The sequence below is a fragment of the Orcinus orca genome, chromosome 5 (assembly GCF_937001465.1).
Source record: "Orcinus orca chromosome 5, mOrcOrc1.1, whole genome shotgun sequence".
NCBI lineage: Eukaryota > Metazoa > Chordata > Mammalia > Artiodactyla > Delphinidae > Orcinus > Orcinus orca.
This window is the reverse complement of record NC_064563.1, coordinates 3251620-3279610: the sequence shown is the minus strand read 5'-3', so window position 1 is coordinate 3279610 and position 27991 is coordinate 3251620. Positions and strand designations below refer to the sequence as shown.

The window sequence follows — 27991 nt, the reverse complement described above, 5'->3', positions numbered from 1 at the left end:
GCGGGAGAGGCCACAGCAGTGAGAGGCCTGCGTACCGCAAAAAAAAAAAAATATATATATATATATAAGCACCAAAAGAAAGAGGTGTTTATTGATGGCAGAAGACATTAATGACCACCACATTGCTGAGTATTATCATCACTGAGAAGACAGATAAAGGCTAAAGGTCTTCAAATTTCTACCTATAATAATTATAGCAGGTTCATCTTGTTTGCCTTTTTGATTTGGAGGAGTTTATTTTGATTGGTTTTGGCGAAGCAAGCTATGCTGATCCTCTGGTGATGTCTCTAATTACTTGTACAGATAGAAGGGACATTTTCCCTTATTTTAAGTGATATGGACCAGGCCTCTCAATTACTACTAAATTATGTAATATGGAAAGCATAATTAGCATATGATTGGCATATAGTTAAAAATGCTGTACTTGGGCTTTGAAAGGGTGTACCATTAGGTTTGGGCTTTCAAAGAAGCATTTTGTTCTAAGCAAACCCCATCTTGGGGAAGCATTAGATGCCGTCATTCTCCTGACCTTCACCCACAGAATGTGATGTGATCCTAGCACGCATATGGCTACGTTGTATTAGACGTCTCTTTAGAGTCATTGGATCGAGTGACTCAGTGAATTTATAAGATTCAGACCTAAAGAAATAAGATAGCAGTGGCTTTCCTAACTCCACTGTTTGCATTTCAGAAGAGCTAGGAACTCGGATGGTACGGGGCTGGAAGTACGAGAAATACCTACACCAGAAAAATCTGAGATGGAAAGCCTTCAAACTACAGGGGTTTCAAAAAAGATACCTGTAGATTACCCAAGGTGATAATTAAAAATCAGAACTTTGAAAATATCCCATCTTTTAGTGTGCCAATTAACAAAAAGCAACCATTCCCTACTTAAAAACAGCTAAGCACAGATTAGCCCAGATATCTTACGTAACTGATATCTTTGTCTAATAGCTTTCTTCTTTACTTCGAGAGTGCTGTTTGAATGTGGAAATATCCAGAAGCAGGCCTAAGATGCTGACTCTTTAATGAACATATTTCTGATTTAAACGTTGTTTGGGAAAAGTCAAAGAACAAGACCGGTCTGTTCAGTAAATGGTACACTACCTAGTGCTATCCAGTCCTAGAAAGCCTGACACATAGGAGGTATTCAGTAAATAAGTTCTCAAAGAATGACTTTGAGGCATATCAAAAAGTTCCTCGAAGCAAAACATCTCACCCATCACCGTGATGGTGCTGAAACTTGACCAGGATCCTTAAGTCTTATTTTTTCGAGTGTTTTTGGTTGAATACCAAAGAGGGTAAAGTACCTTAAACTTTATCCGTTAACAGATTATGAAGAATTAGTTAAAGCATTGTTCTTCTTTAGGATTGAAAAGCAGGATGATATGAGGAGGGAAAGAGGAGAGATTATGGTACCAGGGAAAAGAACTGGGGGTGGGACCAGAGAGGGATAACAAAAGCATCCAATTGACTGAAACTGAGCAGAGAAAGTGAACACGTTCTGTCTATGGAAGTCGATGAGCTGTAGCCCAGCCAATGCTTATGCTTCATCTTATGAAGAAGGAATAACCCCATTTATCGAGAACCCTGCTATCTGTTTAGTACAGTACTGGGCAGGCACTTTCACACATATCAGCTTAATTAACTTTCAACAACCCTATGAGGGAGGCATTATCATTCCTATTTCACAGCCAAGGAAATTAATTGTCATAGAAAGCCACAGAGCTGAACAAGTGGTGGAACTGAAATTCAAGCCCGAGCCTCTCTTTGTCCAAACCACACCCTTCTGTCAGAGTGCCAGGTTGGCTGCCATACTTGGCAGTGGAGCATCTTCCGCAATGTGCTAGGAAGCTGGCAATACTAGTGAATAAATCTGGCCCTTGGTAAAACCCTTTGGTTGTTACATTTTATCATTGAACTATGGTGACAAGCATCCACAATTTGTAGGACTGACTAGCACTTCTCTTGGACACTAGCCTGAATCTGCTTTATCCTGCCTTGTTACAAAATAAGTTGCTTTTTGGAGTCAGTCCAAAGGATCAAAGACTACCTGAGGTCCAAGACCCTGTGGGTCCAGGGACATCTCTCCATGTGCATGATTTTAAAACATATAATATAAATCCAGTGTTACGATCATAGAAGACACTCAGATAGCTAACTTTCAAAGGTAGCAGGGAGAATGCAGAAGTACCAAGGGATTGGACTCTTGGATTCACATTTTGGAGAGTTTCAAATTCATAGTAAAAGATACTTAAAACAGCATTAAAAATTCTGAGTGTGCAGTCATACAGGGAAGACTTGTTTCTGGACAAGCCACCTATGATAAGAATTATTTGCCTTTTTGTAACCTATTTTTATGTATTTCATTTTTTTCATCTCCCATTCCAGCATTTTGCAAATAATGTTTCTCAGTATATTAGCTCCCTGAGGCATTAACAGAGATTTTGGAAATTATCAATCCCTGAAACCATGCACACTATTGTGTAGTACCCAAGCATGAGAGATTCATCAGATAACATTAACATTTTTTGTCTCAGAGCAAGCTGCCGTGAACAAGTTAAACTTCCTTAGCCTTGAAACTATTTGCAGGAATATCTATTAACATTGTTGAATTTTTGTTTCAACGAAAAGACTTCGGGAAATGCAGCTACTTTTTATATTATTTCTGTTATTATAACATGTTTGTTTTACAAGTATAGAAAGTGTAAATACAAAGCAAACAACAAAATGACCCCATAATTCCATCACTCAGACAAAAATTCTACTCCTAGGTATATACAAAGAGAAATGTATACTTATATGGACCAAAAGACACACACAAAAATGTACATAGCAACACTATTCATAGTAGCCCCAAACCAGAAGCAATCCCGAGTCAATCAGTGGTGGGACGGATGTAACATTTGCATGCCATGGAAAACCGTCCAGCAATGACAATGAGTGATCACTGCTCCACCTACCAGGAATGAGTTTCACAAATGTAATGTTAAGCTAAAGAAGTCAAACAGCAAAGAATATATACTGTATGACTCCGTTTATATAAAATTTAGCAACAGGCAACACTAATCTATGATGGTAGAAGTCAGGATATGGTTACCTATGGGAGGATTCTGGGTGCTGGTAATTTCTATTTTTTGAACTAGATAGTGAATCTATGATTCTGTTCATGTTGAAAGTTCATCCAGCTGTACATATTGAATTACTTTTCTAAATGAACATTATGCTTTAATTAAAAAGTTTACTTTAGGCTTCCCTGGTGGCACAGTGGTTAAGAATCCGCCTGCCAATGCAGGGGACATGGGTTCGAGCCCTGGTCCGGGAAGATCCCACATGCTGCAGAGCAACTAAGCCCGTGCGCCACAACTACTGAACCTGCACTCTACAGCCCACGAGCCACAACTACTGAAGCCCGCACGCCTAGAGCCCGTGCTCCACAACAAGAGAAGCCACCACAATGAGAAGCCTGCGCACCGCAATGAAGAGTAGCCCCCACTCGCCACAACTAGAGAAAGCCCGCGTGCAGCAATGAAGACCCAACACAGCCAAAAATAAATTAATAAAAAAAAATTTAAATTACATTAATAGAAACAGTTTACTTTGGGGAATTCCCTGACAGTCCAGTGGTTAGGACTCCGCGTTTTCACTGCCAAGGGTGAGGGTGCCCTGGTCAGGGAACTAAGATCCCACAAGCTGCACCGTGAGGAAAAAAAACAATTTACTTTAAAAATGTTGTATCACCAACACTTGATAGAAATAAGGGTGAGGGTGTGTGGAAAGACAGGCTCACTGATGCCTCTGAGCTGATCACTGATTTAGAAGATTTGTATCCTGAATGTGAAGTGGTAGGAAGACCCTTACCAATTTATTTCATATGTGTTTCCCTTTTTATGTGTGCCATCCCCCCCCAAAAAAATGATGTAAGATCGAACAGTTCTTTCAATAAGCACAAAAGGAAACTTATGTGATTAAAGAATGCTGCCACATCTGAAACTCTGCAAATCATTAATGAAATCTTTTAATTACCATATTCACTTGCATACCTTCACTTCCTAAACTCCCTTGATTTTCGAGAAATATAACATTGTCCTAATAACAATAATTATAACTATTATTTATTGGCACTTACTATATATTGGCACTGTACTAACATACTTTAATTCTTACAGGAACAGTATGAGTTAGGAATTTTCAGAATTATAAAGGTAATAGCTTACTGGGTTGTAAAAACCCAGTAAAAAGTATGTCCAGTAAGAAATGCAGACACTCCTTAGCATGCCTTTTCCCTGTAGATATCAGTGATTAACACGTTGGTATGTGTCCTTCCAGATCTTTCATATGTATGTGGAAACACACACATGCACACAGCAGAGAGGTAGTAATAAATGAGATATTATAAATATAACCCTGTGAGCTGCTTTACTTAGCGTCTCCTGGAAATCCTTCTATGTCTGTGCATAGACCTCTCTCATTCTTTGAACGACAGCAGTGATTATTCAACCATTTCACCATAAGCAGGCACTATGGACTTTTTGGACTGGATGATTCTTTAAAGACCTGTCCCGCCTCTCGCCTTCCAAGATGGCCCATACTCGTCTGTGGAGTGTATATCTCCCTGGGCCCCTCTCACTTTCCCAGATGCCCCCGTGCCCTGGGGCTGCTCTCCCTCTCTGAGCTGGACCGCATTCTGTCTATGGAGTGTGTATCGCTCTAAATAAATCCACTTCTGGGGACTTCCCTGGTGGCGCAGTGGTTAAGAATCTGCCTGCCAATGCAGGGGACACGGGTTCGAGCCCTGGGTCGGGAAGATCCCACATGCGGCGGAGCAACTAAGCCCGTGCGCCACAGCTACTGAGCCTGTGCTCTAGAGCCCGTGAGCCACAACTACTGAAGCCCGCGTGCCACAACTACTGAAGGCCACATGCCTAGAGCCCATGCTCTGGAACAAGAGAAGCCACCGCAGTGGGAAGCCCCCGTGCCCGCCACAACGAAAAGCAGCCCCCGCTCGCCACAACTAGAGAAAGCCCACGTGCACCAACTCAGCCATCAATAAATCAATCAATCCACTTCTTACCTATTAGTCCCTCACTGAATTCTTTCTGTGACGAGACACAAAGAACCTGAGCTTCATTAAGTCCTTGAGACCAGGTGTGTGATTTTAAAAGACAATGGGTTCAACCCCCAGTCTGGGTTTTGGCTGGCTTCAAGTCCCATCTGAGTTGTGCGGCTTCAACTCCACCCTAGAAACGGACGCCTGATGCTGCTTTTAATAATGAGCTCCCTTCCAGCACTGCCCTCACTTTGGAGTGGGCAGGGGGACACGGATTTCAACAGTACTTCCGTAACCCAGCAGGACCCCCTGGGGCCTTCCCGGGACAGACCCCCTCCCCCGTATCCTCTGCTTTAGCTCCTCTCTGAAGTACCTGGATAACAGTATGTGATGCACTTTTCCTGAGTTGTTTCACAGATGTGAAAATCCCTCACCAAATGGAAGAAGGTACTTGATACTTGATGACCAGGAGCACGTAGCCCCCAGGCCTACGGAAGGCTGAGGATTGATAACGTTAACCCCTGGGACACTGCCCTGAGACCTCAGCATCAGCCAATCAGAACTGCGCACAGGCTGATAACATATCCTGCGATGCCCACTCCCTCACCTAGCCTTTAAAAATGCTTTGCTGAAACTCAGAGAGTTTGGGCTTTTTGACCACTAGCTGTCCCGGACTACTTGTATGGCCTTACAATAAATGCTGCACTTTCCTTCACCACACACACACATAATAATAATAATAAAATAATAAAGACCTATCCTATGCATTGTGGATGTTACCAGCATTCCTGACCTCCGCCCACTGGAGGCCAGTAGCAAACCGCCTCTCCTCCACCAACCCACCCCCAGCGTGACCAACAAAAAACATCTCCAGATATATTGTCTCCCGAGAGACAAAACTCCTTCCCTCCCACCACTAATGAGAATAACTGGTAGAGAAAGGTATTTATGTTATTTTCAACAATGTGAAAGGGATTCGCTGAACATCTTGGTATTATTTATCATAAACCACTTTTTTATGGTTGAGAAGACCTAGGCTAGGAAGGTTGATCTGCCCGAGGTCCCACTGCTTTATCTAGTAAAGGGGAGATAGGAACCCAGTTCTATTCTTGTCTCCAGAGTTCATGATTTTAACCTTCAGTTCCACTGTAATTTGACTATCCAGAGGTTGTTTGAGAAGCCACTCTAAAAAGAGACTGTCTGAACAGTGACTATCACTACCTGTTGACAGTAAATAAATATTAAAGCTAACTCAGCTTCTTCTGACAGAACCAGGAGGTAGAATTTTTCAGCTTTCTAAAGGTGTCCATAGCAGAACAAGTCATCTGTAATAAACATCTAAACAGAAGACGTGATGAATTTTTAGAACATATAGCTTATGTAGTATCACCACAGTTAACATACCCAACTATGATGAAGCGCCCTGAAAGCTAACCTAGTTTATACTGGCAGCAGGTCCAAGGGCAGGGTCCTAGACGTCTCATGAGCAGCAGTAGGCATGTATGAAGCTCCTACTGCATACAGCAGCACACTGCTCGGCCCCAGAGCTGGGCAGGGTCTTGTAACCCTGAGCAATCGAAAACAAGGCAAGAGGGAGGGAGAGAGGGAGAGTAAGACAAAGAGGGAGAGTAAAACAAGTTCAGAATTAATCTAGCTCTTAATATTGATTGAGTGCTAACTCTGTACCACGTATTTCAATCAGCTGTTATCTCAGTCGCTTCCACAAATATTTAAGCACCTCCTATGCGCCAGATGGGCCACCAGGTGCTACAGATGTAAGAGTAAACCAGAGGCACAAAGCACACCTCTAGAAAAGCAAGTGAAAGACATTCAGTAACCAGTTGCTTAAGTAACTGTGATCCGTGGCGGGGGTGGGGGTAGGGTGGGAGGATGGGGGGGCGGGGAGTGTATAACAACAAGGTAGGGGATGGAAGAGGCTTTCTTAAAAAGTACATTGAGCTCTGAGGACGGAGTATGAGTTAACATTCAACAGCACAGGTTGAACCCTCAGGCAGAGTGGGTCACGGTGTAGCTGAGGACATGAGAGAAGACAACCAGGGCCAGGTTAGATCAAGCAGAGCATGTGGGGTCATGTTACGGATTTTTATCTTTGCTAAAAAGTCCAAGGAAAAACCAATGGAGGTTTTGTAAGCAGTGGAGTCTCCTGATTCCATTTGGAGTTTCCTAGTCTTTTTGCTCTAGTATTATTACTGTTATCTTAACAGAAAAGAGAATCAGACACCAAGACTTAGAGATTAGACTAACTTGCCTACTACAACATATTCTTTCCCCGCTAGAAAAATAAGAGGGGAACAACAACCCTGAGCCACTATTAAGAAGTACTGGCTCCTTCCCAGTATTGGCCTTAAAATTTTCCCCTCACTGGGGGATCGTGGGACCTCTGGTTAAACAATGAACCAAGGCTTCGAAAGCTTAACGGAGGATATGTTGCTCCTGATTCTCTGTTTCTATTTTGCTCTTTAGTTTTCATACCTGTAAAATGAGAATATTCCTCCTGATGAGTCATCTGATGGAGAATACTATGATGAATAAAGACTGACTGTTAATATGGTTCTAAGAACAAAAAATTCTCAGGGATTCTAAGTTAAGTCCAGGCAACCACCACTTATGGGCTGTTATTTTAAAATCTGCCTCCCTAAACATCATCTGTAAATTCACTGCTTTATTTTACTGCTGCTGAAGTCGTCTCCACAGCATCTGAGCTGACCCTTTCCGGAGGGTCTGTGACAACAACCGAATGATTGCTTCCCGATTGTGGGCACCTGAAGATACACAACAGTAAAAGTCTGAAATGTTCTGCCATTACTTCGCTCATAAATTTCTCTCAGGAACGGATCATACTGCACAATTCCTGCTTTTGAATTAGGCTATCACGCATCTTCACTCGTTCATGTTGCATGTCTTGTTTCTTCAATGGTCTCCAGGAACTAACTGCGAATGATGTTTTTCACAGCTGTTTTTAATTCCCTGGCCTCAACTTTACAGGTTTTGTTGGTTAAATCATTTGTTTCAGAGTATAATTTCTCTGGGTTTCTAGTTTCTTCATCTGTAAAATGTAAAGAATTTGGATTTGATACTCCCTTCTAACCAAATATTTCTATGATTTCTTTTAGTCTTCCCATTATTCAAACGTAAGAGTAATTTGAGAAATATGACCAATGAGTTGCATTTACCCCTTCACAGCTTTAGAGAACACTTTTTTTTTTTCTGTAAATTGATACCAAACATTACATACTTTGCCTACACTGTTGGCTTTTGAAAGAATGAATACAGTCAGGCTTCTTTCAGCAGCGCTGAAGGAGAACGTCCATTGTTTACCAGTGGGGCTCAAAAATCAAATATTCTAGTTTAGCAGGAGAGGGACATGTGACTAAGTCCATTTTGTGCTTGGTTTTGGTAATGTCAAAAATGCATTTTGCCAATAACTGCTGGAGAGGGTGTGGAGGAAAGGGAACCCTCCTGCACTGTTGGGAATGTAAATTGATACAGCCACTATGGAGAACAGTATGGAGGTTCCTTAAAAAACTAAAAATAGAACTACCATATGATCCAGCAATCCCACTCCTGGATATATATCCAGAGAAAACCATAATTTGAAAGAGATATGCAACCCGATGTTCACTGCAGCACTATTCACAATAGCCAAGACATGGAAGCAACCTAAATGTCCATCAATGGGTGAATGGATACAGATGTGGTACATATATACAATGGAATATTACTCAGCCGTAAAAAAGAATGAAATAATGCCATTTGCAGCAACATGGATGGACCTAGAGATGATCATACTAAGTAAGACAGACAAATATCATGATATCACTTATATGTGGAATCTAATTTTTAAAAATGATACAAATGAACTTATTTACAAAACAGAAACAGACTTACAGATATCAAAAACAAACTTATGGTTGCCAAAGGGGAAACGTGGCATGGCGGGGAGGGATAAATCAGGAGCTTGGGATTAACATACACACACTACTATATGTAAGATAGATAACCAACAACGACCTACTGTATAGCACAAGGAACTCTGCTCAATATTCTGGGATAACCCATATGAGAAAAGAATCTGGAAAAGAATGAATATATGTATATATAAAACTGAATCACTTTGCTGTACACCTAAAACAAAACATTGTAAGTCAACTATCTCCAATAAAATTTTTTTAAAATGAGTTTTGCTGTTAAAATATTATTTTGCTATCTTTTCCTTTTATTAGAATGTCTTCTTCAAAGGCCATAGGGGAAAAAGTCATGCTTCTGGGAAAACTATAGATTCACCTAATCTCATGATCCAGCCTCTTCCACTGGAAAGAGCTGAACCGTGAGTCCCAACCAGAGAGATACCTGAGCTCAGGGCTGTTGAGGTCCTCAATGAACTCACCATTCATTCCACTTCCACCGAGGAAGAGCCATCTAGACTTTCCCTTATCCCTTAAAGGCCTCTACATGGACTGGGTGAATTTTTATTGAATTGATTTGTTTTCATTTCTGAAGTTCCCCTGTTCTGGCCCTTGAGTGACTTTTTACATTAAATTTTAATCAGCTTAAAACAAGTCACGCAATCGTTTGCTAAGAAACTTGAATCATAGCAAAGTCAAGAATTAAAAAAACAAAAAAACAATGCCATAGTCCCCAGTAACTTGATGTCATTCTATTTTCATGCCAACAGTTATGTTTGGAAAGTTGTTATCTCCAGTACAAAAAATCCTTTCGGAGATTGTAATAACCAAGACTAGCACCCACACTGTTATGCTTTATCGTTGGGCCTGAATCCTGTTGATGTTTTCCATCTGTCTATTCAGTCTCCTTGTAACTAGCTATTCTCTTTCCTCCTCCACACCAACTTCCTAGGACCAGATCTAAAGCCAAAAAGGCATCAGAACCCCAAAGTTGATGCTTTCCTTCCCCAGAAAGTTGGTGATTTATTATAGAACGCAGTAGAAGAGGTGTAAAGGAACTGATCATCAAGCAGGCATAGTAAAACCAGAAGAATTAGGAAGGGATAATCTATTCAAAATAGAATTCCATACCTTCTCACTGCCCTTCATGACAAAGTTTCAAAATTTACCTAGAAACAATGCCTTTCAGTCCATATTTAGAGAAGACAGGAAAATTGCAAAATATCATTGCTACAGGTAACTTGTTGACTCAGTTTTACTTTACATTATACTGTTGTTCGAATGTTTATATCCCCCCCCCCAAATATGATACTGAAATCCTAATGCCCAATGTGATGGTATTAGGAGGTGGAGCCTTTGGGAGATGTTAAGTCCCGAAGGCCCACCCTCAGGAATGAGATTAATGCCCTTATAAAAATTGGTCTGACAGGGCTTCCCTGGTGGCGCAGTGGTTGGGAGTCCGCCTGCCGATGCAGGGGACACGGGTTCGTGCCCCGGTCCGGCAAGATCCCACATGCCGCGGAGTGGCTGGGCCCGTGAGCCATGGCCACTGAGCCTGCGCCCCCGGAGCCTGTGCTCCACAACGGGAGAGGCCACGACAGGGAGAGGCCTGTGTACCGCCAAAAAAAAAAAAAAAAAAAAAAAAGGCCTGACAAACTGAATATGACATGGCCTTGCCCTTGAGGAAATCACAAACCAGGGAGAACAATCTACGAAGCTAATCATAATATTATGTTTATTAATAAAAAGAAAATATACAAATTTCCTTGTACCTTCCATTGGTACAGTATATCAGGCATTTGAAACTATGGAAGACTAAGTACAAACACAATGAGATTGGGTGGTTATTGCAAGGTGTATCGATGCTGCTCAGAAATAAACTAGATGCTAAAGGAAATTAACAATGGGTGGGGGGAGGCCTGACACAGAGCTCCCTGGCCCCTTAGGCCACGTGAGGACACAGCAACCCAGAAAAGGGCCTTGACTAGACACCAAATCTGGCAGCGCCGTTATCCTGGATTTACCAGCTGCCAGAACTGTAAGAAACAAATGTTTCTCGTTTATAAGTCACCCAGTCTGTGGCATTTTGTTACAGGAGCTCAGACAGCCTAACACATTACTTTTCCAGAAAGTTGGTTTTGTCAGGACAGACTGGTATTCCAGAGAGAAGGAGGGAATGAGTTATAGGGAAAGAAGATGGAAAAAAAGAGTTTGGGGGGATGGGGAACGCTGGATATAAATTGCCTGATTCGAAGCTGGCCTGCAGCTTGGAGAGCAGTTATAGGTGGAACGCTTGAGTCCACTCTTGAAGCAAGGCCCTAAACTTGTCCAAGAATTCAATCCCCAGTGTTCCTTCAAATCAGACACAAATCTGAAGGATACAGGTAAAACATATGTAAAATAGAATTTTATATATATTATATATCCCTACTTTAGGGAACAAAGCCATTTTACATGAGTTACATATGTACCATGCTATGCAATTTATAAAGTGATATAGCTATCAAGACCAGTTTTAAGTGATAAAACTGAGATTCAGGGAGGCCATTACACATGTTCACTATCACTCAAGTAAAACACACACAGAGCTAAGATTCAAAGATGAGCATGTCCAACTTCCAAGGCCACATTGTCTTTTTACACCTTACCTTCCTAACCTGAAAACTGTGTATGCTTATTCATCTAATAGTTCCCCAAGGCCCCTTTCTCCAGTCTTGAATACACTGCTCTTACCATTATACAGTATTGATATACACATTTAGGATACTTAATCCAAGGAAAATATTCAACAAAAGGCAGTATTTTACAGGCTGAATTTACGTGTCACTTTCAAAAAGAAATATTTTCACTGGCACTTAGAATGCATTTTATAATATTATGACCAACCATTATAATGTCTACTCAAGGCAAAACTATGAAATAACTTAACTTTGTCTTTCAAGACATTGGCCACATAAATTCTGTGCCTTATCACATCTTAAGGATATGAAAATCATTCAAGATTAAATAAGTACTTCAAAATAGATGAAAGGCTTTGCTTTCTGTGGGATTTAAGGTACTGCCTGACTTCTCAGATTCTTCTGTTTGTTTACAAAGATCAGGAAGCTTTAAGACAGGAAACATCTTCCAAAATTATGACACAGAATACTTTTTTCCCCACATAGAATCTCAAGGAATCCATTTTAGGAAATTCTGGCTCACAGGAGACCAGCCAAGTTTCCCCTGCAACTGCAAAAGTTGAATTTTCCTCTGTGTGTCCCTAATGAGTAAGAACTATAAATGAATGATTCAAAATGAAATCGACAATTCCGTAAAATACTTTGGAATAAATTTAACCAAAGAAGTACCAACTTAAGACTCTGAAAACTACAAATCATTGTTGAAAGAAATCAAATAAGATCTAAATAAACAGAAAGGCATCTCATGTTCATGGATTAGAAGACAATATTGTTAAAACAACAATAATCCACAAATTGATCTATAGAGTCAATGCAATCCTTAGCAGAATCCCAGCTGGCTTCCCTGTAGAAACTGACAAGCTGATCCTAAAATTCATATGAAACTCAAGGGACTTAGAACAGCTAAAATGGTCTTGAAACAGAAGAACAAAATTGGAAGACCCCTGAATCCCAATTTCAAAACTTACTACAAAGCGACACTAATGAAGACAATGAGAAACTGGCATAAGGTTAAACATATTGGTCAGTGGAATAGAGTTGACAGTCCAGAAATAAATTCTTGTATCTATAATTGATTGATTTTCAACAAGGGTACCAAGATCATTTAGTAGGGAAAGAATAGCCTTGTCAACAAATGGTACTGGAACACTGGATAGCCACATGCACAAGACTGAAGTTGGACCCTTACATTACACCATGTAGAAAAATTAACTTTAAAAAATGGATCAAAGACCTACATGGGGCTTCCCTGGTGGCGCAGTGGTTGAGAGTCCGCCTGCCGATGCAGGGCACACGGGTTCGTGCCCCGGTCCGGGAAGATCCCACATGCTGCAGAGCGGCTGGGCCCATGAGCCATGGCCACTGAGCCTGCGCGTCCGGAGCCTGTGCTCCGCAACGGGAGAGGCCACAACAGTGAGAGGTCCGCGTACCACAAAAAAAAAAAAAAAAAAAAAAAAGACCTACATGGAAGGGTCAAAACTATAAAATTATTAGAGAAAAACATAGGGGTAAATCTTCATGACCTTGGATTTGGAATGAATTCTTAAATGTAACACCAAAAGCATGAGCATCAACAAAAAGTAGACAAATTAGCCTTCATCAAAATTAACAACTTTTGTGCTATAAGTGAAAACACAAGCCACAGAATAGGAAAAAATATTTGCAAATCATATCTAATATGGAACTTGTTGTCAGAATATATGAAGAACTTTTATAATTCCCAATAATAAAGATAACCCAATTTTAGAAAGGGCAAAAAAAAATCTGAATTCACATTTCCCCAAAGAACATAAACAAATGGCCAATGAGCGCCATGTAAAGATACTCAACATCATTAGTCATTAGGGAAATGCAAACGAAAATCACAATACCACTTCACACCCAGTAGGATGGCTATAATAGAAAAGTCAAATAATAATAAGTGCTGGCAGAATGTGGAGAAATGAGAATCCTCATACTCAGCTATAGGAACATAAAATAGGGAAGCCACTTTTTGGAAAACAATCTGACAGTTTCTCAACATTTAAACACTGCCATTTGACTCAGCAATTCCACCCCTAATTATATACCCAAGAGAACTGAAAATATATTCACACAAAAGCTTGCATATGAATGTTCACAGCAGCATTATTTATAACATCCAAAAGATAGAAACTATCCGTATGTCCATCAATTGAGAAATGAAAAAGCAAACAAGTATCTATACAATGGAATGGTATTCGATCGTGAAAGGAATGAAGTACTAAAACGTGCTACAGCATGGATAAACTTTAAAAATATTGTCCTAAGTGAAAGAAGCCAGTCACAAAAGATCACGTATCACGTGATTCCACTTATACGAAATATCCAGAACAGGAAAGTATTGATATATAGTGAGAGACACTCGATTAGTGATCAGCTGGGAGGAGGAGAGATGGAAGGGCTGGTGGGTGATAGCTAAAGGGGTATTGAGTTTCTTTTTGAGGTGATGAAAATGTCCTAAAAGTCGATTATGGTAAAGGCTGCAAACTCCAAGTATACTTTCTGGGTACTTAAATGAATTTTATGGTGTATGATTATGTCTCAAAAAAGCTTTTCCCACAACATAATCTATAGCACAGATACTCAAAATGTGGTTAGTGGGATTGTGCCTTCCGTGAACTGTTTGTTGTTAGTCTATGAACAGTTGAGGGGCTTGCACCAAAATATGAAACTGTAGCAAGACTTTCCCCAAAAGGAAATTGTGCATTGATTATACAAGCATAAGTTTCTTATCTCATAAATAAGCTCTTTTGAGTGGCACTGATCTACAGCACCTCACACTTGAAACAGAATGATTTCCAGTGTCTTTGGTGACTACATCCCCTGAGACTGAAATGAGGAGGGCTAGTGACTCTGTAAGAGGGGCTACTGCAAAGTTTCAGTACTGGCAGATGGATCATGGGGGCCATGAAGGACAGAAGAGACCCTTGAGGGAGCTGCCAGAGTGGGAGCAGGGGTAGGGTACGGAAGGAATCAGCAGAAAGGGAAGAACAGGAACAGAAATTTACAGATATTGGGAGAGGGAAAGTTGAACAAGAAAAGCAGAGTTAAGACAACAGCAATAACAATTTATCCAAGTTTAGCTTCTTTACGAAGCATATGGAAACCTTAAAGATGCTGGTGTCAACGTGCTGCCCCCTGCTCTGGTTGGAATACAGAAGGACTGAGATGAAAGTCAGGAATCTATACAACAAGCACCCCAGACATTTCCAACCACACTGAAACAGCAAACCAGAGGAAGAAGCAGAAAATAAATGCGCATGGCAGTAGAGGAACAATTTCCGGGATTTTATGGAATCTGTAGTAGTTACAAGAACATGGGTTCGTGCCCCAGTCCGGGAGAATCCCACATGCCGCGGAGCAGCTGGGCCCGTGAGCCGCTGAGCCTGCGCTCCGTGGCAGGAGAGGCCACAGCAGTGAGAGGCCCGCGTGCCGCAAAAAAAAAAAAAAAAAAAGTAGGCTGTAGTAGTTACAAGAGTACTCTGAAAATTGAAGCAGAGTCCTTCTTCTTTCCTTACAAGAGAAATCTGTGCTTAAACATTCTGCAATATCAGCTTTTGAGTGATTCTTACTCTAATTAAAAATCAGGGCTTTAAACAAGTTCCTATTTTTAATTCAAACATTAAAAATAGCAGGTAGTAATAAAAGATGTTAGGATGTAATAATAAAATTAAGGAAAAGCTATAGCTTAAATGATTTTCAGCTTCTCTCAATTTAAAGTTTTCCAGGTGTACTTCATCAATAATGTGTTACAATTCAGCTTAATTTCAATACTATTGGGTTAGAGTTTAAAAAGCTACCAGTTAGGGCTCAAGGGTAAAAAGACAGCTACAAACATAGGGGAGCCTAGGCCCAAAAAGTCAACCAATCTACAAGCACTGAACACCAACCACATGACCGTCATTATATGGGCACCATGGAAAAGACGACAAATTTAAACCATTGTCCTTGGCTCCAAGTATACTATAAATGTGAAGACAAGGCATTTCATAATAAATGAGAGTCATTTATTCGTTTAGCAAACATTTACTGAGTACCTAGTGGGATAACTATTCTTTCATACTCGCGAGAATTTATTTTGTATATTATTCTCTGCCTTTCTGTATGCCTGAAATAATTTGTGATACACGATTTTAAAGCAGTAATTAAATTGTTCAGTTTTAGTACTGGTTGGTTGGTAACTAACAACTGCTAATAATATTGATTTCAGGTTTTGAAAAAGAGATCTAGCAATCAAGACAGAATGAGGACTAATGCTAATTGGAAATTATACCTTCAAATTGATCTTAAAGCCAGAAACATCTGGTAACTGCTTTTTGTTTTGAATTACTTGGACTCACCTTTCCTTTCAAGGTGCCTTTAGTACGAATTCATGTTTTTCATTTTGGTACTTAATAAACATGCTGCCTGGTGTTGTAAGACTTACACACGTGTATCTTAGTCTCTGAATAGAACCAAGGGGAGGGGACCTACTTCAGGCCTCTTTGTATTCCCATCATGCAGCACCATGTCCTAAAGATTGTTAATAATGATTCCTTCAAATATAAAAGATGCTTGTTAGATAAACACTATAATTGGGAATGTAAGTTGGTGCAGCTGCTATGGAAAACAGTATGGAGGTTCCTCAGAAAACTAAAAATAGAGCTACCATATGACCCAGCAATCCCACTCCTGGGCATATATCCAGACAAAACTATAATTCCAAAAGGTACATGCACTCTTATGTTCACAGCAGCACTATTCACAATATCCAAGACATGGAAACAACCTAAATGTCCATCAACAGATGAATGGATAAAGACAATGTGGTACATATATAAAATGGAATGTTACTCAGCCATAAAAAAGAATAAAATAATGCTATTTGTAGCAACATGGATGGACACAGATTATCATATTAAGTGAAGTCGGAAAGAGAAAGACAAATACCATATATCACTTATATGTGGAAGCTAAAATATGACACAAGTGAATTTATCTACAAAACAGAAGCTAGCTCAGATATAGCGAACAGACTGGCGGTTGCCCAGGGGAGTGAGGACAGGGAGGGATGGATTGGGAGGCTGGGAGTAGCAGATGCAAACTATTATATACAGGATGGATAAACAACAAGGTCCTACTCTAGCACAGGGAACTATATTCAATCTCCGGGGATAAACCATAATGGAAAAGAATATAAAAAAAAAGAATGGGGCTTCCCTGGTGGCGCAGCGGTTGAGAGTCCGCCTGCCGATGCAGGAGACACGAGTTCGTGCCCCGGTCCGGGAAGATCCCACAGGCCGCGGAACGGCTGGGCCCGTGAGCCATGGCCCCTGAGCCTGCGCCTCCAGAGCCTGTGCTCCGCAACGGGAGAGGCCCGCGTACCGCAAAAAGAAAAAAAAAAAAAAAAAAAAAAAAAAGAATGTGCATATGTGTATAACTGAATCACTTTGCTGTACAGCAGAAATTAACATTGTAAATCACCTATACTTCAAAACATTTTTTAAAAAACCGGTGTGATTAGACAGTGTAATTATTAGAATATGGGCTTGCCACATAATTTAGTCTTTTACTGAACAGGGCTGTGTTTCTAAGAATGTGGGTGATGCCCCAATCCAAGGAAAAATAACAAATAACGGAAGGATGATGGTAACAGGTTTTCCTGATAAACAATGACTAGAGTCATGGATCACTTAAGTCCATGTACTTGCCCACAAGTTTCAATATTTTTTTTTTTTAACTTTATGTATTTATTTTTTGGCCGTGCCCAGCGGCTTGCGGGATCTTGGTCCCCCCACCAGGGACTGAACCCGGCCACCACAGTGAAAGCGTGGAGTCCTAACTACTGGACCGCCAGGGAATTCCCTCAATATGCTGACCAGCCAAGCTCCCTGTGTAATGTACGGCTGTAGACACGTTAACCGCAAAGGAAAATCTCTGCCCAGTGGAAATTTAAAATCCAGAACACAGATAACAGGAAAACAAAAAAGGAGACGTTTAATTAAAAAGAAAGAGGATAAGAATTTTGAGGCACTTGGCTTAACCTGAGTGTGTTTAGGAAGTACTATACACTGCCGTGGGTAGTATTTTTCCTTCCACATTTCACGTTATGCCAGTGCCGGGGAGCTGCCTTTACATCCCAGCCCGCAGAGCCCACATCCGTGTCTGCCCCGCTCCCGCTGCGCGCGTCTGACCGCGCGCTTACCTTGCGTTCGAGTCCGCCACTCTGCCCTTCAGACGCCTCCTTCCATCTTGCTCGCGTCCTCCTCCAGCGCCCTCTGACTGAGAGCCCCTGCGTCAGCCAAGCTTTTCAACCTCGTCATCTTCCCTTCCCCCTTTTCCTTCTATTGAGCCCACCTGGCAACACCCGAGCCCTGACTCCCGCGCTCCCCCGGCTTCGCTCTGCCCGCAGGACCAGTGGGTGCTGCCCGAGAAAATCCCCAAACACCTTCCACACAGAGACCCGCAGCATCGGTGTCACCGGGACTTTGTGGGGCTGCAGACCTCTTCTGCCTGCCTCAGGCCCACTGAGCCCGAATTCATGGCTTAGCAAGATCCCCAGGTGATCCCCATGCACCTGAAAATTGGCGAGCTAAACGCAAAACACCAGCGTTGCTCCAGAGCCGTGGTCTCCAGTCACAATTGGCCTCCGCCGCCTCTGGGCACCCATGTCATCCCATTCCCAAACTGGCAACGAACTCTGTTCTTTCCACCGCCAGCTTCTACCTCACCATCTCATTCTTGATGCAGTCCTCAGCTCTTCCCCATCTGGCTTCTCCCTTCACCCTGCCGGGGACCCTGCCCTAAAGGACCTGGGCTCACTCCGCAGCATTTGACGGTAGGTCCTTGTCTCAGGGGCTCCCTGTACTTTGCCCTCGGGATACTCCCCGCTGGTTGCTTTCTACCCTCTCACTACTCCTTCTAAGTCTCCTTCGTAGATCTGTTCCCCGCCATCACACCTCAAGGCTGGTGTCACCAGGATGCAGGCCCGGCTCTCCTGTCTTCTCACCTCTCACTGCCTTACTGCAACCCCACCTGCTGTGCCAGATGCCAGTGGCACCCAGTCTGTCACCCAGGCCTCTCTGGTGAACCTGCAGTAGTCAACTGCTTGTGTGTGGTTCCACTTAGATGGAATCGAGACACCTCTAATTCTGCAAGTCTCAAACGCATTTCTTTTGTTCATTCGATAATGGTTTATTGGGGGAAACGGGGGAGGGATAAATTGGAAGATTGGGATTGATGTATACACACTACTATATATAGAATAGATAACTAATAGGGACCTACTGTAGAGCACAGGGAACTCTACTCAATACTCTGTAATGACCTATATGGGAATAGAATCTAAAAAAGAATGGATGTATATATATAACTGATTCACTTTGCTGTACACCTGAAACTAACACATTGTAAATCAACTATACTCCAATAAAAATTAATTTAAAAAAAGTAAAATAAAATAAAATGTAAAAAAAACCCCAATACAGTTCATTGAGCATCTACCACCATGGGCCAATTCTAGGTGCTGGTGATACCGTGATAATCTCCCCTGCATCTGAAGTTCACATGAGGAGAGCAGACAATGAACGAACAAATGGACATCGGGTACTGGTAAGAGCATGAGAAAAAGAAAGGCAGGTAAGGGAAAGAAAGGCGGCTGGAGCCCAGGGAGGGGGACAAGGTGTGTTCTTGAATTTGTCTTGGTCAGGAAAGGTCCCTCTTATAAACTGGCAGTTGAGCAGAAACCTGAAGAAAGTCAGGCCATGAGCCGGGGGTGGGGGTGGGGGGGGGCGGCAGACAGACAATTCCAGGCCGCGGGGAAGCAAGTGCACAGGCCCGGAGGCTGAAGTATGCTGGTGGGTCCCAGAGCGGGGAAGGCGAGGGAGGGAGGGAGGGAGGGAGGGAGGGAGGGAGGGAGGGAGGGAGGGAGGGAGGGAGAGAGGGAGAGAGGGAGAGAGGGAGAGAGGGAGAGAGGGAGAGAGGGAGAGAGGGAGAGAGGGAGAGAGGGAGAGAGGGAGAGAGGGAGAGAGGGAGAGAGGGAGAGAGGGAGAAGCAGCAGGGTCAGAGGGGGCAGGGCCCAGTAGGCAATGGGAAGGGCTCCACATTTATACCCAGTGAAGCGGGAGCCACTTGAGTTTTGAGCAAAAGAGTGGCTTGTGCTGACTTAATTCGCAGCCACCCAGACTCCACCCTCCCTGTTCTCCATCTCAGTGAAAGACCCTTCCCCTACCCTGACTCTTATAAACCCCTTCTCTTCCTGAGGTTCAAAGACCCCCCACGCCCCAATACAACACTCCAGTTTCAGATACACCATTATTCTGTATCAAGGGTCCTGGTGACTAAGAGCTCACAGTCTATAATGCTGTGACCATAGTTTTAAAATTAACTTTTCAATAATGGCAAATACCCAGGTGCTTGCTTGCCATCCGTATACCGTCTTCAATAATATGTCTTGGGCTTCCGTGGTGGCGCAGTGGTTGGGGGTCTGCCTGCCGATGCAGGGGACGCGGGTTCGTGCCCCGGTCCGGGAGGATCCCACATGCCGCGGAGCGGCTGGGCCCGTGAGCCGCTGAGCCTGCGCGTCCAGAGCCTGTGCTCTGCGGCAGGAGAGGGCACAGCAGTGAGAGGCCCGCGTGCCGAAGAAAAAAAAAAAAAAGGTAGGCTGTAGTAGTCACAAGAGTACTCTGAAAATTGAAGCAGAGTCCTTTTTTTTTCCTTACAAGAGAAATCTGTGCTTAAACATTCTGCAATATCAGCTTTTGAGTGATTCTTACTCTAATTAAAAATCAGGGCTTTAAACAAGTTCCTATTTTTAATTCAAACATTAAAAATAGCAGGTAGTAATAAAAGATGTTAGGATGTAATAATAAAATTAAGGAAAAGCTATAGCTTAAATGATTTTCAGCTTCTCTCAATTTAAAGTTTTCCAGGTGTACTTCATCAATAATGTGTTACAATTCAGCTTAATTTCAATACTATTGGGTTAGAGTTTAAAAAGCTACCAGTTAGGGCTCAAGGGTAAAAAGACAGCTACAAACATAGGGGAGCCTAGGCCCAAAAAGTCAACCAATCTACAAGCACTGAACACCAACCACATGACCGTCATTATATGGGCACCATGGAAAAGACGACAAATTTAAACCATTGTCCTTGGCTCCAAGTATACTATAAATGTGAAGACAAGGCATTTCATAATAAATGAGAGTCATTTATTCGTTTAGCAAACATTTACTGAGTACCTACTGGGATAACTATTCTTTCATACTCGCGAGAATTTATTTTGTATATTACTCTCTGTGCCTTTCTGTATGCCTGAAATAATTTGTGATACACGATTTTAAAGCAGTAATTAAATTGTTCAGTTTTGGTACTGGTTGGTAACTAACAACTGCTAATAATATTGATTTCAGGTTTTGAAAAAGAGATCTAGCAATCAAGACAGAATGAGGACTAATGCTAATTGGAAATTATACCTTCAAATTGATCTTAAAGCCAGAAACATCTGGTAACTGCTTTTTGTTTTGAATTACTTGGACTCACCTTTCCTTTCAAGGTGCCTTTAGTACGAATTCATGTTTTTCATTTTGGTACTTAATAAACATGCTGCCTGGTGTTGTAAGACTTTTACACACGTGTATCTTAGTCTCTGAATAGAACCAAGGGGAAGGGACCTACTTCAGGCCTCTTTGTATTCCCATCATGCAGCACCATGTCCTAAAGATTGTTAATAATGATTCCTTCAAATATAAAAGATGCTTGTTAAACATTATAATTGGGGATGTAAGTTGGCGCAGCTGCTATGGAAAACAGTATGGAGGTTCCTCAGAAAACTAAAAATAGAGCTACCATATGACCCAGCAATCCCACACCTGGGCATATCTCCAGACAAAACTATAATTCCAAAAGGTACATGCACTCTTATGTTCACAGCAGCACTATTCACAATATCCAAGACATGGAAACAACTTAATGTCCATCAACAGATGAATGGATAAAGACAATGTGGTACATATATAAAATGGAATGTTACTCAGCCATAAAAAAGAATGAAATAACGCCATTTGTAGCAACATGGATGGACACAGAGATTATCATATTAAGTGAAGTCGGAAAGAGAAAGACAAATACCATATGATATCACATATGTGGAAGCTAAAATATGACACAAGTGAATTTATCTACAAAACAGAAGCTGACTCAGACATAGAGAACAGACTGGCGGTTGCCCAGGGGGTGAGGACAGGGAGGGATGGATTGGGAGGCTGGGATTAGCAGATGCAAACTATTATATACAGGATGGATAAACAACAAGGTCCTACTGTATAGCACAGGGAACTATATTCAATCTCCGGGGATAAACCATAATGGAAAAGAATATTAAAAAAAAAGAATGGGGCTTCCCTGGTGGTGCAGTGGTTGAGAGTCCGCCTGCCGATGCAGGGGACACGGGCTCGTGCCCCGGTCCAGGAGGTTCCCACATACCGCGGAGCGGCTGGGCCCGTGAGCCATGGCCGCTGAGCCTGCGCCTCCGGAGCCTGTGCTCCGCAACGGGAGAGGCCACAACAGTGAGAGGCCCGCGTACCAAAAAAAAAAAAAAAAAAAAAGTATGTGCATATGTGTATAACTGAATCACTTTGCTGTACAGCAGAAATTAACTCAACATTGTAAATCACCTATACTTCAACACATTTTTTAAAAAACCGGTGTGATTGGACAGTGTAATTATTAGAATATGGGCTTGCCACATAATTTAGTCTTTTACTGAACAGGGCTGTGTTTCTAAGAATGTGGGTGATGCCCCAATCCAAGGAAAAATAACAAATAACGGAAGGATGATGGTAACAGGTTTTCCTGATAAACAATGACTAGAGTCATGGATCACTTAAGTCCATATACTTGCCCACAAGTTTCAATACTTTTTTTTTTTTAACTTTATGTATTTATTTTTTGGCCCTGCCCAGCGGCTTGCGGGATCTTGGTCCCCCCACCAGGGACTGAACCCGGCCACCACAGTGAAAGCGTGGAGTCCTAACTACTGGACCGCCAGGGAATTCCCTCAATATGCTGACCAGCCAAGCTCCCTGTGTAATGTACGGCTGTAGACACGTTAACCGCAAAGGAAAATCTCTGCCCAGTGGAAATTTAAAATCCAGAACACAGATAACAGGAAAACAAAAAAGGAGACGTTTAATTAAAAAGAAAGAGGATAAGAATTTTGAGGCACTTGGCTTAACCTGAGTGTGTTTAGGAAGTACTATACACTGCCGTGGGTAGTATTTTTCCTTCCACATTTCACGTTATGCCAGTGCCGGGGAGCTGCCTTTACATCCCAGCCCGCAGAGCCCACATCCGTGTCTGCCCCGCTCCCGCTGCGCGCGTCTGACCGCGCGCTTACCTTGCGTTCGAGTCCGCCACTCTGCCCTTCAGACGCCTCCTTCCATCTTGCTCGCGTCCTCCTCCAGCGCCCTCTGACTGAGGGCCCCTGCGTCAGCCAAGCTTTTCAACCTCGTCATCTTCCCTTCCCCCTTTTCCTTCTATTGAGCCCACCTGGCAACACCCGAGCCCTGACTCCCGCGCTCCCCCGGCTTCGCTCTGCCCGCAGGACCAGTGGGTGCTGCCCGAGAAAATCCCCAAACACCTTCCACACAGAGACCCGCAGCATCGGTATCACCGGGACTTTGTGGGGCTGCAGACCTCTTCTGCCTGCCTCAGGCCCACTGAGCCCGAATTCATGGCTTAGCAAGATCCCCAGGTGATCCCCATGCACCTGAAAATTGGCGAGCTAAACGCAAAACACCAGCGTTGCTCCAGAGCCGTGGTCTCCAGTCACAATTGGCCTCGGCCGCCTCTGGGCACCCATGTCATCCCATTCCCAAACTGGATATTGTCTTTGGAGATCCATCCGTTACTTCTCCCCGCTTGTCAGCCAATAGCATTACCTCTTCCCCCTCATTATTTGGTGGGGCGGGGTGGGGGGGGATAGCAGGCCTCAGGCACGAGGTCCTCCACTGCTGCCCCCCGCCCCCTCCCTAAATCCCATCGTGCTTCATTCCGCTCCCCTCTGCACCTAGGCTGTCGCTCTGTTCTCAACCACAGACGAGGTGGCTTCCCCACAGGCCCTCATCCGTGGCCTCAGGTCCATCCTCTCCCTCACCGTCTGCCTTTACAAAGGCTTCTGGTACTCCTCAACGAACTCTGTTCTTTCCACCGCCAGCTTCTACCCTCACCATCGCATTCTTTTTTTTTTTTTTTTTTGCGTTATGCGGGACTCTCACTGTTGTGGCCTCTCCCGTTGCAGAGCACAGGCTCCGGACGCGGAGGCTCAGCGGCCATGGCTCACGGGCCCAGCCGCTCCGCGGCATGTGGAATCCTCCCGGACCGGGGCACAAACCCAAGTGCCCCGCATCGGCAGGCGGACTCTCAACCACTGCGCCACCAGGGAAGCCCACCATCTCATTCTTGATGCAGTCCTCAGCTAGCTCTTCGCCATCTGGCTTCTCCCTTCACCCTGCCGGGGACCCTGCCCTAAAGGACCTGGGCTCACTCCGCAGCATTTGACGGTAGGTCCTTGTCTCAGGGGCTCCCTGTACTTTGCTCCCGGGATAGTCCCCGCTGGTTGCTTTCTACCCTCTCACTACTCCTTCTAAGTCTCCTTCGTAGATCTGTTCCCCGCCATCACACCTCAAGGCTGGTGTCACCAGGATGCAGGCCCGGCTCTCCTGTCTTCTCACCTCTCACTGCCTTACTGCAACCCCACCTGCTGTGCCAGATGCCAGTGGCACCCAGTCTGTCACCCAGGCCTCTCTGGTGAACCTGCAGTAGTCAACTGCTTGTGTGTGGTTCCACTTAGATGGAATCGAGACACCTCTAATTCTGCAAGTCTCAAACGCATTTCTTTTGTTCATTCAATAATGGTTTATTGGGGGAAAGGGGGGAGGGATAAATTGGAAGATTGGGATTGATGTATACACACTACTATATATAGAATAGATAACTAATAGGGACCTACTGTAGAGCACAGGGAACTCTACTCAATACTCTGTAATGACCTATATGGGAATAGAATCTAAAAAAGAATGGATGTATATATATAACTGATTCACTTTGCTGTACACCTGAAACTAACACATTGTAAATCAACTATACTCCAATAAAAATTAATTTAAAAAATAAATTAAAATAAAATGTAAAAAAAACCCCAAAACAGTTCATTGAGCATCTACCACCATGGGCCAATTCTAGGTGCTGGTGATACCGTGATAATCTCCCCTGCATCTGAAGTTCACATGAGGAGAGCAGACAGACAATAAACGAACAAATGGACATCGGGTACTGGTAAGAGCATGAGAAAAAGAAAGGCAGGTAAGGGAAAGAAAGGGGGCTGGAGCTCAGGGAGGGGGACAAGGTGTGTTCTTGAATTTGTCTTGGTCAGGAAAGGTCCCTCTTATAAACTGGCAGTTGAGCAGAAACCTGAAGAAAGTCAGGCCATGATCCGGGGTGGGGTGGTGGTGGGGTGGGGCCGGACAATTCCAGGCAGAGGGGAAGCAAGTGCACAGGCCCGGAGGCTGAAGTGTGCTGGTGGGTCCCAGAGCTGGGCAGGCGGAGGCCAGGGTGAGAGAGAGGGAGGGAGGGAGGGAGGAGGTGAGTCTGGAGAAGCAGCAGGGTCAGAAGGTGCAGGGCCCAATAGGCAGTGAAGCGGGAGCCACTTGAGTTTTGAGCAAAAGAGTGGCTTGTTCTGACTTAATTCGCAGCCACCCAGACTCCACCCTCCCTGTTCTCCATCTCAGTGAAAGACCCTTCTCCTACCCTGACTCTTACAAACCCCTTCTCTTCCTAAGGTTCAAAGACCCCCCACGCCCCAATACAACACTCCAGTTTCAGATACACCATCATTCTGTATCACGGGTCCTGGTGACTAAGAGCTCACAGTCTATAATGCTGTGACCATAGTTTTAAAATTAACTTTTCAATAATGGCAAACAAATACCCAGGTGCTTGCTTGCCATCCGTATATCGTCTTCAATAATATGTCTTGGGCTTCCGTGGTGGCGCAGTGGTTGGGGGTCTGCCTGCCGATGCAGGGGACGCGGGTTCGTGCCCCGGTCCGGGAGGATCCCACATGCCGCGGAGCGGCTGGGCCTGTGAGCCATGGCCGCTGAGCCTGCGCGTCCGGAGCCTGTGCTCCGCAATGGGAGAGGCCACAGCAGTGAGAGGCCCGCGTGCCGCAAAAAATAATAATAATAATAATAATAATAATAATATGTCTTTGCTCATTTTCAAAAAAAAATAAATGAAAATTTAAAAATTAAAAAAATAAAATTAACTTTTCAAATCCAACAAGTAATAAAAGTCCTTCAAATCCGCTCTCTCCTGGCTCTTAGCTCTTTCTACTTGAACATATCCCTGCAGAAAAGCCAAACCTCAACAGCTACACCTTTATTTTTTGACCATCTTTGTTTGGTTGAAGAAGTAAAAATCAACGCATCATGTTCTTTTGAGAGAGGCCAGATGGCCCCTGGCACCTGCCCCTCAACTCAAACCTTCCCAAACAGCTCAGCCCTGCAGGCAAGGTTTAATCACTCCTAATTCTATAGTCCTTTCCTGGCCGAGGCATCCAATGTTTTCCTATTCAATGTGCCGTTGGCCCCTTTCAAAAGGCATACATTGAGATAATGCTCTAAATGCAAGTTCCTCCCACGGAAGGATGGGTGGGCAGTGCATAGACATTTAGAAGGAGCGCGCATATCCCAGGGAAACTGGTTATTCAAGAAATGTTTACAATATCGCGGTGCATATAAAGACAACAGCACACCCAGTCATAATTTATCTAAAGAACTCTTCTTATTCTAGGCCCATAGCTGGCATCATTGCTGTTGCCATAAACAAAGCAACATGTCCCATCCTGAAGCCTTGACCTTCTGCAACACAATGCCTTAGATCATCAGTCTCCTGCGGAGCAGGAAACGAGGCGAGCCTGACTTTTGATGCACTAGGCTCCAATTAGCTTTGGATGAAAGGAGGAAACAAAGGACTCCAGGTTCCTGGCTTTTGGTTCCTTCGCTTTCTTTTTCCCCTCCAAGGATCCTAGGGTCTTGACAATCATTGAAGGAGATGCCGATTTGAGAGTGAAGTAGGTGAATTCCACCTGGGACATCTAAGTGAGTGTCTCCACTAAGTAGGAGGAGATGGGCCTGGAACTCGGGATGGAGATCTGGGCTGCAGACAAAAGTTTGCAAAACGCCAGCACAGGTTTGCAAACGCGGCTACAGGTGAAGCCGCGGAGCATGGGCCCAGGAAGAGCGCGCAAAGTGGGAAGAGGCCGTAGAGCAGGATGGTCCACCTGACAAATGGCACGCGGGTGATGCTGGGGGAATGAACCCTCGAGGGATGAGGGTTGGTGGCGTGTGTGAGACAGAAGGTGAAATGCGTCGGCCCAGAGGCTAGGCTGGGTGGGAAGAGAAGCAAAGCCATGAGCAGGGTGAGTGGCTCAGAGAACAGGAAGTCAAAGGACTTACTAGCTGTGGAGCCTCGATCCTCTCACTTGACATCCTTCCAAAAAACGTGCCCATTTCCTGTGCAGCAATGCCAACGCTCTAGCCGCTGCTGTTTCAGATCCGTATATCCACCAAGCTGCGTGGTTCCTTTTCTATCATGTCCTGCACAAAACCTAGGAGTTGCAAGATAACACGTTTCTGGCGGCAGAAGCAAACAGTGAGCCCCTTCCCACACTCCCATAAGCTTGACATTCTTCTTCCAGCTGCATGCCAGACCAACACTAAGCAACTGTACGACTCCCTCAGGACAGGCAGGAATGGGAACATAGAGCAGGACTGAAATCTATTAAGATTCATATCCACAGAAGTTTGATGAAGCCAACAAAGGACATTAGGATAAAACTAACTGTAGCACAACCCCCAGTCTTTAAATGGTGTAGAGGTTGAATCAAAGTGCTTGAGTTAATGAGAATTTCCTTTTTGGGCAACCTTTTTGGTCAACAAAGCTATTAGCTGTTTAGATATTGGGAGAGAAACCCAGTAATATATTACGCTTTGGAGAAAAGTAATAAAACCCACTTGTGATCTGAATCTTGAAAACCTCAACACCTCAATTTATTTAATCAGGGATTCTATTCTTGAAATGTTGGGAACACCGCAAAAGGGGGAAAAAAGTAAAGCCATACTTCTGCTCTTGAAATCTAAACATCTATCCTAATATTTGTCTGTGTTTGTTTCATCCTTGTGCTGCAGATCTCCAAAACTGGGATGAGGGTTTTTCCTGTTTGTTTTTTTAAGTTTGAAACACTCGTAAATCAACTACACTTCAAAAAAAATGTAAAA

At 43.5% G+C, this 27991-nt stretch overlaps 1 protein-coding gene across 1 annotated transcript in view; it reads right to left on the bottom strand.

Moving 5' to 3' along the window:
* The window catches only part of TOP2B (DNA topoisomerase II beta), a 99025-nt gene extending 71808 nt beyond the window's left edge, over positions 1–27217 (bottom strand). The window contains exon 1 of the mRNA XM_049710113.1: positions 27170–27217. Coding sequence (XP_049566070.1) covers positions 27170–27202 — 33 coding nt within the window. The 5' untranslated portion in view covers positions 27203–27217. The remainder of the gene's footprint in view (positions 1–27169) is intronic.
* Positions 27218–27991: the final 774 nt, after the last annotated feature.